Source organism: Galeopterus variegatus, unplaced genomic scaffold (genome assembly GCF_000696425.1).
Source record: "Galeopterus variegatus unplaced genomic scaffold, G_variegatus-3.0.2 Scaffold9037, whole genome shotgun sequence".
Taxonomy (NCBI): Eukaryota; Metazoa; Chordata; class Mammalia; order Dermoptera; family Cynocephalidae; genus Galeopterus; species Galeopterus variegatus.
In genome coordinates, this window is record NW_007735148.1 from 20,117 (window position 1) to 31,522 (window position 11,406).

The window sequence follows — 11,406 nt, forward strand, 5'->3', positions numbered from 1 at the left end:
GAATGGGATTAGTGTCCTTATAGGCCTGGAGGAGCTTGCTTGCCCCTGCCCCCTGGCCTTATGAGGACACCTCACTAGACACTTGAATCTGCTGGTGCGTTGATCTTGGACTTGCCAGCCTTCAGAACTGTGAGAAATAAATTCCTGTTGTTTTTAATCTTCCCAGTCTATGGTATTTTGTGATAGCAGCCCAAATGGACTAAGATACTGTGGAATATAAGTGGAATGGGAAGTATACTTTTGAATCTTTCCTAATCTGTAAACTGGCATTGCTGCCTGAGTCCCATCGGCCAATACAGCCCCTGAGAAGGAGGGAGATAAGATACAGAAAGAAGTGGGAAACCCGGTGCCTTGGTCCACAGTGGAAGGTGGAAAGGAAAAGGGAGCCAGAGGTAGGACGAGGAGGTCAGATGCAAAGATCCTCATCTCTTCCCTGCCTCTTGAGGCTGAGCTTCAGTGGGGAGAGGAAGGTGCTGGAGAAACAACCAGATAGGAGATGCCTTACATTCTGCCCTGTGCCACATCCACCATGAAAGCAGGATCGCAGCATTGATGGAGGGAGTAGCTCGAAGGATGAGCCTGAGGCTTGGCAAGCAGGAGTGTGGCGACACGGGAAAGTTGAGAAGGCTGAAACACAGCAGAGACCTGGGGTTCAAACCAGGAAGCTGCAGGGCAAGGGAACTTTGTAACTGGAGACAAAGGGCCAGGGCCAGGTGTTTGGGCTGCCCCTTCAGGTCAGATAGGATTTGTTGTAGCTCAGAGAAAATTGTACAGGGACCCAGCCTGTAACTGAGGACACGTGGGACCTGGAGGACAGCGTGAAGATCTGAGGCATCCTCCCTTGTCAAGACATAATCCCACCCATTTCCCTCTCCCCACCCGGCAAATTCAGCCAGGCTAGAGCTATTACCTGAAAGAGACTGTGTTCTTTGAAAGAGGGTATGTGTAAATCTGAGACTGAGAAACAGGGCAACACAGTGGGGATGGAATTCATCAGGAGGATGAAATTTGTTTCAGAGAAATAAAGGCTGCACACCTGGGTTATGAGCACATTTGTCACCCCATTTTGTAAAACGGGAGAGTCAGGGAAAAACAGATTGTACAGATCCAGGAGAGCCAGTGACAGGAGTTTGGATTTAATTTAGTTGGCAATAGGGAGCCATCGAATGTTTTATGAGCAGGGATGTGGCATGAACAGAGCAGTGCTTTAAGAGGATTGATTTGGGATTGCATGATAGGTTGATTAACAGAAGTGTGATTGACTCAGCAGTAAAAGGGTTTTTTTTGCTTTGTTTTTAACAAAACTGGTTTATTGTACAGTTTGCATTAGTTTTGAACTGACTTACATTTTGACTAAATTATTTTTTAAAAGATGGTATGACTTTGCTTTTACTGTTTTTTCACAAAGTTAACAAATCTGGTCCTTAGATAATACTTTTTTTTTTTATCATCATTTTGAACTCAATACTATACTTAAGTGGAGGAGAAGAATTATTTGTCATAGCAGAAATGTTTGATTTCCCAAGAGTGACAGTCCTTTTGTATTAATTAGTACTTTCTGCAGTATTTGTGAGGTGCCTTTGACTTTCTTCTTCAGTGGAGGATGTCAGAACACTTTGAAAAATGAAATGAATACCAGGGGCAATACTGAAATATAGAACAGTTTATATACTTGTTTTTTCTGCCAAATGATATTATCTTTCTTTTGTCATAAGCCATGGACAAAAAGACACCTTAGGGTGTCTGTTCTTGCCTTCTAGGTTGGACTGGACCTGGGCCTTCTCAAGCTGAGAGAGAAAAAACATTAATGTCAAAATAACAGCTGATGGCCGGCCCGGTGGCGCACTGCTACAGTGCGCCGCTTGGGAAGTGCGGCGGCGCTCCCGCCGAGGGTTCGGATCCCACATACAGACCGGCCGCTCACTAGCTGAGCGAGGTGCGGGAGCAACACCGAGGGTTGCGATCCCGTGGCTGGTCCCGGTCCGGTGCAGGTGCGACACTGAGGGTTGCGATCCGTTGCCGGTCACGAAAAAAGACAAAAAGGAAACAAAACAAAACAAAACAAAAATAACAGCTGATTATTACATGGCTCTGACTATGGGCCAGAACTGTTCTACGCTATCTGCGTACATTAATTTATTTAATCTTCACAACGACCAGTCTGGTAGATTCTGTCATTACACACATTTATGAGGGACCTGAGAGAGCTTGAGTTCCTTGTCCAAGTTCATGCAGCTAGTAAGTGGCAGAGCCAGGATATACTGGGAAATAGGATGGGCTGTAATTGTTCTGGGTTAGTTTAGCTGTACAATATGTTTGGAGACCCCAGCATAGCTTAGAGGTCTAATCCTGGTATCTCCAAACTTATGGTTACATGAAAACACCTCTTTGGAAACAACCAGGAAGAAAAGGGATGAGTTTGTCTCTGTGTTCAGGAAGCAAAATCTGTTGGCTCTCTCTAGTGGTTGCTTCTCCCATCAGTAACTCTTACAAGCGTAATAATGATGCTAGAGTAAGATTTCCTTTTTCACCAGGTTGCAGGGGGCTGCAGCAGTGAGAGGAAGGTTTGCATGTTGTTCTAAAGGTATTGTGGCACTCAGAGCCACTGACCCCCAAGTCCTCTGCCGTGGAGTAAAGGTATTTATGTGAAAGAAGTATTTCTCTCACCTTCTCAGGAAGAGGGTAAATGGGGAGAGTGAAGACCTTTAGTACCGCCAGTCTGCTTTTTTGCCCAGGGGTTTATATGTGAAGTGGAAGGATTTAATGAATTTTTACGGAGGATTACAAGACTTAAAAGTTCAAGAAACACTGTTTTGCGTACATCTGAATTAGACAACAGTGAAGCTGGAATTATTATGATACAACAGAAAGACATGCAATAGAGGAATTTTGAAATTGTAAATTTAATCACATATTTCATTGGAAAATGGCCACATTGCTCATTTGACTTGTGATTTGCTTCAAAATATGATCCATGGGAGCAGGGGCCATGTTGTTTTCCTCTGCTGTATCCCCAGTGCCTGGAACATGCCAGCTTCATAGAGGGTGCTCAATAAATATTTGTTGAATAAATGAATAAATGATTCGAACACTAGTCAGTCCCTAAAATATGTGCAGACGCTCTCTCCATCACTTCTGCCCTTTCTCCTTCCCTCTTTATCTTCCTCCTCTCAGTCTTCCATTTATCCATTTGACGTGGTAATAAATAGTATTAAATATCAAACTTCTGAAGGGGGAACGACTCCCCTTTCTCCTTCCCTCTTTATCTTCCTCCTCTCAGTCTTCCGTTTATCCATTTGACGTGGTAATAAATAGTATTAAATATCAAACTTCTGAAGGGGGAACGACTAAGAAGTGTTTTTAAAAATCACATGTGAAAAGATCAACCTATTCATTGATATCAAAATTGTAAATTTTAGATTGTTAAAAAAAATCAAAAAGGCAAACAACCATAACCACATGAAAAAAATTCTTTGTGGGGAAAAATGACAAAGAGTTGCTATCTGTATTTTATAAGATGGTATAAATCAGTAAATGAAACACCAAGACTTGAAGGAAATGTACCAAAAAAAGACAACCACATTTTCTGTAACATGATTATTCTCCAATTTTCCTATATTTTCTGTAATCTGGTTATCTCGCTTTTATTATTTGGAAAATAAATTTCTGAAACTGGAGAACAAGCTGACCTGGTTCCCACTGACCAATGCTTTTCCCCAGGGGGCGCAGCTCTGGATCTGAAAGCCTGCCCTCCCAAACCCTTCCGCTGGATCCTCGACATGACGTGGCTGAATCTTGTTGAGCTGAGTAAACTTCCACAATTTACAGAAATTATGAACCAGGTAATAAAGGGTTGGTTTAAATATACAGATCTGTAAACCCAAACACACCTAGACCGTTTTTACTGGGGCCTCCAGGTGGCAATTCCTTCATCCAAAGGAGACAACACAGTAACGTGGGTATAAGGTGCGTGGCTATTTGGGGGAAATTTTGGACAGACAGACCTCAGGGTTAACCTCTTCACAGGTGCAGCAACTGGCTTTTCCTTCTGTGTGGTGAGCATGGGTCATTTTTATATGCCTGCTTGAGTTGCTGTCAGAATCAGAACAAGCGGGTAGATCCTTTTATTGTAGACTATTAATGTTTTTCCATTTTTATTTCTGCCTATAAGTAAATTTGTTTTATTTTATTTTATTTATTTATTTATTTCTGACCGGTAAGAGGCACGGTGTTGACTGTACCACGCTCAGCCAGTGAGCGCACTGGCCATCCCTATACAGGATCTGAACCTGCGGCCTCAGCACTACCAGCGCCGCACTCTCCTGAGTGAGCCACGGGGCCGGCCCCTGAGTAAATTTGAAATAGAGGCAAATTAAGAGGTTGGGGAGCATTTTTTTTTTCCTTTTTGTCTTTTTTACTGACCGGTAACGGGATCACAACCCTTGGTGTCACGCCCGTACCGGGGACTGGCAATGGGATCACAACCCTCGGTGTTGCTCCCGCACTGTGCTCAGCCAGTGAGTGGGAACCGGTCTCCACATGGGATCCGAACCCTCGGTGGGAGCGCCGCCACGCTCCCAAGCGGCGCGCTCTCCAGTGCGCCACCAGGCCAGCCCAGGGGGGAGCATTTTTTAAAAAGTCAATCATTGTAATGGTGAAAATATAAAATAATGAAATATAATGGTGAAAATGGCAAAACAGGTACTGATATACGTGTTACTGTTTTTTCTTATTTGAAAATGTAAATTGGTTATCATGGATTAGTTGTTGATTCAGCTATCACTGGAAAACACTGGGGTATGTTGCATTATTACTGGGGTGTGTTGGTTACAACTGCCTGTCACTGATGGAGCCTGCAATTTCCAAGTGTCAAATGCTGATAATCATCTCTTTTTGCTGTGTAGGGAGATTATCATAGGTGGGCAGAGGCCTCATGCTCTAATCACAGATCCCCCAGTAGCATACTACATTAGCTGTGTCTGTTTAGTGGTATTTCTGAAACCCTTTTCATGTGGGCTCTACCTATTCAGCCATGGTTAGGTCAGAGTCAATTGGATAAAGTTCCTGATTTTGTCTGTGGGTGGTCAGGAGGCTCTGTTGTAGTATAGCCACAGATGAGTCTCTCAAGCTGAAACAAATACTCGTTGGGGAAGGGGGACAAGTGGTCTGAGTCTGGTCAGAGACTGGGTAAGGGAGGTCTTCAAGCACCACTGGAAAAATCACTCAAATCCCATGCCCTCTGCTGTTGGGTTATATTGATATAAGGATATTTATTATTATTTGCCTTTGCCAATTAGATTTTAAGTACCTGTGGTGTATAATCTAGTAGTTATTACTGCTTACTATGGGATAGGTACTTTGCAACAACAATAACACTGCAAAGGGAGTATTACTGACCTTATCTTATAGATGAGAAAACTGAGATTCAAAGAAGTTAAATGCTTGCCCAAGGCCACATAGCCAATAAGTGGCAAAGCTGTAATTTGACCTCATATGCATCCCAGGCCATCAGGAGTTATTTCTCTTCTTCTTACACCATCAGATGGGCCAGAAGTGGGGGGCGGGGCTGTTCTCAGGAAGATTGCGGAAGTTCAGAAGTTCAGTAGAGACCTGCATTAGACGGCCGTCTAGCTGGCGTGCCTGTAGGAAAGAAGGGAGGAAGTAGATCAGTCTCCCAGCTGAGTGGACACCAGGAACTGAAGCAAAAATAACCTCAAACAGCCTCTGCCTTGACCTTGGCATCCCAGGCCAGACTGTTTACTTAACACCTGGAAGTGGTTTGTGCCAATCGGTGAAGGCCAGGAAAAGGAGTAGGAAGTGAAAGTGGATGGCAAGGAGCTGGAAGTGATCCCATCGTCCATCACAGATGTGGCTCGCCCCAGAAGCTCTATTGTGGGCGAGTCAGAGTTAGCAGGTGGAAGGTCTGTAGGCTGAGAATAATCCCCTGCCCTCTTCCTGTGCCTCCTTCTCTCTGGCCTGCAGGGGGCGCTGTGGGCAGCAGTCCCCGGGGACAAGTGCGGTAGGGCAAGGGTGGCAGCACTAAGGCCCTGCAAGTGGCCTGCAGACAGACTCTTTGAGGGCAGCCTGCCAGGGAGAGCCACTGCAGTGTTCAGGAGAAAGACAGCAGTTATGAAACTTTTGAGAAATCCCCCTCCATCTCTTAGTGTCCCAGGGACAAAGTTGGAGCAACTGAGTTACAGAGTAACCGTTTTGTTATTAATTTGCACCCTCTCTGTAGCCTATATGATGAATTGTTCACAGGATTTGTGTCTTTGGGCAGTTATTTAACTTCTTTGTGCCTCAAAGAGTAGGGTTAATAGGGGTAAAAGTACGAACCCCAGGTCTGGCCATAGCACTGTGATATGAGCATTTGCTATTTGCTATTCGTGCTTACTATGGCTTTTTAAAAAGTGCTTACAAACGCTGTCTGAATAATCCAGCTTGATTGTTGCTGAGGAGCAGCGACAGGCTCACCAGTGTATGGTTTCTGTAATTAGTCTTGACAGCACTTGGCTGCTGGGAGTTCCTTTCAATGCCTCTCCGTGCTTCCGAAAGAAGATATTTGAGACCAGCTCTTACAGAGACTTCTTGCATTCTTAGATTTAACGTCTCAAGGTGGGGTTCACTGGGAAAATAAAAGTTTTGATTTTGTTATCAATCACTATTTTTTAAGTAGAGATCAACATTTAGAGGTGTGGCTATCAGAGTGGTCTACGCCAGTGGTTCTCAACTGAAGGTAATTTTGTGCCACCCCCAGGGGGCATTTGACAATGTCTGGAGACATTTTTGATTGTTATGACCCGGGGGGGAGAAGTGCTCCTGGCATCTAGTAGGTAGAGGCCAGGGATGCTGCTAAACATCCTACCATGTCCAGAACAGCCCCCCAACAAAGAGTTATCCAGCCCAAAATGTCAATAATGCCAAGGTTGAAGACCTTGATCTGTTTTTTTTCTGCCTAACCATTTGGTGTACTTGATACATGATCCTAATTTTAGTGAATAATGTAGAAAAACAATGGAAAAACTAAAGGGGAATAATATTGTATGAGTCATTGATTCTGAAAAAACAGTAAACTGTGCTGTGATGTGTGAAAAATTATCTGCCTGCAAAGAATGATCCTCTAAGCTTGTTCAGAATCCTGTCCAATTACAAATAGTCCTATGGCTTGTTAATTGGCTTATTTCTTTTAGATATCTCGTAACGAAAAGGGATGGAAAAGCTGGTTTGATAAAGATGCTCCAGAGGAGGAAATTATCCCAGATGGATATAATGATTCTCTGGATACATGCCACAAACTTTTACTTATCAGGTGAGAATAGGTTTACCAGATCTAGAAGCATCACTTATAATATTGTTAAATTACAGATCTTACCTCAGTGAGTTTACTTTGCTATGTCCCTGTAGTTTTAATAGGAAATACATGTGTTTTCAAATTGTGGTTTTGAATGGCAGTTCTTCAGTTCCTTGACAAGCAAAATAAAATGTTGATGGTGGCAGGGAATGGTGTGTTTGGACAACGTATTAATGATAGTGCTTTTAGCAAAAACACATAAAAATATGTCTTTATTATTCACTTTGTTCATCATTTAGAGTTCAGCAAATAATTTATTGTTGAATTTACTTCTTTTAAAAAATAGACCTCACAAAGTTACAAGGAATTAGTTTATAAGCTATAATTCAATTTTACTTGGGGAAAAGCCAAGAATATTATACTATTGAAATGCATAAATGCTACTTTGGCTATTAAAATGGAAACAAAAGTTTGAAATTGATGTTAAGGAAGAACATTCTCCTCCCTTCTCACTTTTCACCTTTTCTCAGTATCCAGTAGCTCAAAGAGGCCTTCTATATAGGAAAAATCAGCATGTGTGTGTGTGTGTGTATATGTGTGTGTGTGTGTGTGTGTGTGTGTGTGTGTGTGTGTGATTGGTGGGTAAGACGCAGGGGTACAGCTGGGGGGAGATGAGACTACTAAAAGAATAATAAAAAGATGTAGGATTATTTTGGAGCAGATTTTGTCTTCCTTGATGTTAAACACCCAAGCTTGCACTTCTTAGAAAAAGTTGTTTCCTGGATATTGTCACCCTTCAAGAGTGATCAGAGGGGCAGCAATGGTGACCTCATAGTTTATGGAACATGAAAGGGCTACTTATTTTTATTGGAACAAATGTGTCTATCTTTTACTCGTCATTTAAAAATGGGATCTATGTTCAATGAATAGTGTAATGTGCTAGCAAATAAGAATCTGTAGAGCTTGCCTATGATCTAAAATATCAAATATCAAAGAATTTTTATATTATATTTCTGTGTGTAGATCCTACGTGGTGTGTGGTACACAAATGGTGTGACATTAATGCTTGATGATCAACTTATTTTGACATCTTTCACACATTGATTCTCCCCTGGAGACTGTGGAGCTTCAGATTGCATAGCGGGTTGGCCCCATCATGTGTAGGCACTGGCAGAGGACACCAAATTGTTCCTTGCTCTGCCCCACTCTTTGCCAATGCCTGGCACCAAAACCACGTGATTAAATTTGTGTTCATCCAGGATAGGAAACCTTGCCATCCCTCTTACACAGATCCACATAGGGGAGAGTTAGCTTGCTGCCCTTTTGCTAATTAAATATGTGTTCTTTACGTGCTCAGAATTAGATGGAATAAAAAAATGAACACACTAAATTTATTTCTTCTCACTTATATTCATTTTTAGGTCTTGGTGCCCAGACCGTACTGTTTTTCAAGCAAGAAAGTATATTGCAAATTCTTTGGAGGAGAAGTACACAGAACCGGTTATCTTAAATCTGGAGAAAACTTGGGAAGAAAGTGATACACGAACACCTCTGATATGTTTCCTGTCCATGGGATCTGATCCCACCACCCAGATTGATGCATTGGCCAAGAAACTGAAACTGGGTATGATTTGCAGTCTATAAAGTTTAGCAGAACTTCCATATTTTTGCCCCCAATTTTGCCTTTCACAATTTCATAACTGATTCATAGAAAAATATATCTGTAAAACTTAGTTAGAAAAAAATATTAAACTTCTTTCTCTTTCATCCCTTTCATACCTCCCACACTGATAGTGTGATACAGTTATCTTTGTGTAGAAAGGAACACACTCATCTACCATACACTGTTTTTTGGTTGTTTGTTTTCTTAAGTTGTAAGCAGATGGCTGCACTGCATGGATAGCACTAGCAAGAATGAACATACAGGAGCAAAACTCTGTTATCACCACGTCTGTATACAATTACAGTAAAATTTATTTTGTCACAAATTGAAAAACTGTAAGCATTATTATGATGCGTAGTGATTAGGGATTCATTCATTCATGCTTTCATTCAATAGCCATTTATTTAGCTAGATTTGGGGAGTACAGAGATGCATACAACCCAGCTGGGAAAGGCAGACATGGAAACATGTAATTGATGACAATGTGACAACTGCTTTATCGAGTTTCACAGAAGTGGCTGGTCACAGGATTCAGAGCGACTCAGACTGCCTAGGGTATAGGGAAAAGCATTACATTGATGATATTTTGAGTAGGATCTTTAAAAAAATAGATGAAAATTTACTAGGTGGGACAGTGAGAGATAGAAGTAAAGTTATTCCAGGGGGAAGAGGCACGGCAAGGAGTTATAAACACAAGTTGTGGCAGCAGTGAGCCATCCTGTAAGGAGGACTGTTTATCCTCTCTTCACGCTCTAAAAATCTGAATGTTGTTGGCATTGCTATTTGGGATTTTCCAGGTTCAGTTCTCTATAAATGTACCTTGTAGGGTAAACTCATTTAAGTCTCTATAAAGATTATAAAAGTGATTGATTATGAATCACAAACCTACCCTATGAAATAAATTACATTTAATTTATTTTCTTGTAGTTGACATAAATATGATATGAAATTGATTTAGTCATGTCCAATTACTAGCCACATGTCCTTCTGCACTAAACCATCAGCTTATGGTAGTGTGGTCTGTGTTCATTCCCACTTTTCTTGACTTTACTCTGTTCATTGTCACCACACCGTCCTCTGTTCTAAATGGATCTGTGTTCAAAGGGTCACTTTCTTTTATCTGAACACTGATAGCTAATTCAGAGAGCTCCCAGGTTCTATTGGCAGTTGTTCATGGTTAAGTCTCATTAACCATGTTTATGGGGACTGTTTTGCTCTGGTGTTTACTGCAGCACACCAGTCTGACTTGGTCTAGGAGTGGTGCCTCCCTTGTAGCCTTATAATTTGCAAATCTCCTTGGATCTCTTCCTCTGTGGGTCTTTACCCAGATGTCGCTATGCTCCACTTCTCTCTGCCTTTTCACTCTCTTGCCACAAACCATTCTTCTCCACATGGAAGAACTCATGGCCTCTGGTGGCTCATGGGCTACACTGCTTACATGCTTAGCATGTCCAGCACTCTCAGGGAAACTTTCCTTACTCTCTTGGCCCCAAGTCCAACTATTCCAGGAGGAAGCCCATTGGCTTACCTTTGCTCATGTGTTTCTTTATGGGCCAGTGAACTGTTGCTGTGGAGAAAAGTTCATAGCAGAAACCATTTATATGGAGCTGAGGTGGGGGACATTTCTTAGAAGGGGATACTGTTCCTAGAAGAAGGGGGTGTTCCACTAGAGTTGCCATTTAAAATATTAACTCAAAATAATGCTGTTGTTTAGGACAGTGGTTTAAGAACAGAATTAAGAAATTCAGGGTCTCCTTTGGGAGAAATTATAACCATGACATTTAATTAATACACCTTTAGTGTTATAATACTGCTTTTCTTGGCAATTTGGTGATTTCCATTTCTTGCTACTACTTTGTTTTTTCCAACAACAGTTCAAGCTTCTATTGGTTACTTCATTAGAATACTGAAACAAGGGCCGGCCCGTGGCTCACTCAGGAGATTGCGGCGCTGATAGCGCCGAGGCCGCGGGTTTGGATCCTATATAGGGATGGCCAGTGCACTCACTGGCTGAGCGTGATGCGGACCACACTGTGCGAAGGGTTGCAATCCCCTTACTGGTCAAAAAAGGAAAAAAAAAAAGAATACTGAAACAAAATAGATTTGATTTTGAAACTGAAGGACCCAATGTGTTTTGTAAAGAACTCTACTGATAAATATTATTAGCAATATTAGGAAGTCTCATGCTGCTTGTTTCTTTGGGTTAAAAGTCCCAAAGGTAGCTATTAAAATGAAACTATTATGTATACACAATAACATATTAATCTAGACTCAACTATTAATGTTTTATTTAGAAAACTGGATGATAGATAATCATAGAATGCTCAAGGTGATTGAGACCTTAGAAATGTTGAAATCCAGCTGCCTTATTTTACATCTGGGAAAATGTCCCGACCCGCGGGATATTCAACGCAGACCCTGGAGGGGGGAGTGGGAATTGGATGGGACAAGA

General features: G+C 41.9%; 1 protein-coding gene across 1 annotated transcript in view; it reads left to right on the forward strand.

Moving 5' to 3' along the window:
* The window catches only part of LOC103608982 (dynein heavy chain 8, axonemal-like), a gene marked incomplete at its 3' end in the record, with an annotated part of 78,611 nt that overhangs the window by 18,090 nt on the left and 49,115 nt on the right, over positions 1-11,406 (forward strand). The window contains exons 10-12 of the mRNA XM_008593363.1: positions 3,721-3,842; positions 7,191-7,309; positions 8,713-8,915. Coding sequence (XP_008591585.1) covers positions 3,721-3,842; positions 7,191-7,309; positions 8,713-8,915 — 444 coding nt within the window. The remainder of the gene's footprint in view (positions 1-3,720; positions 3,843-7,190; positions 7,310-8,712; positions 8,916-11,406) is intronic.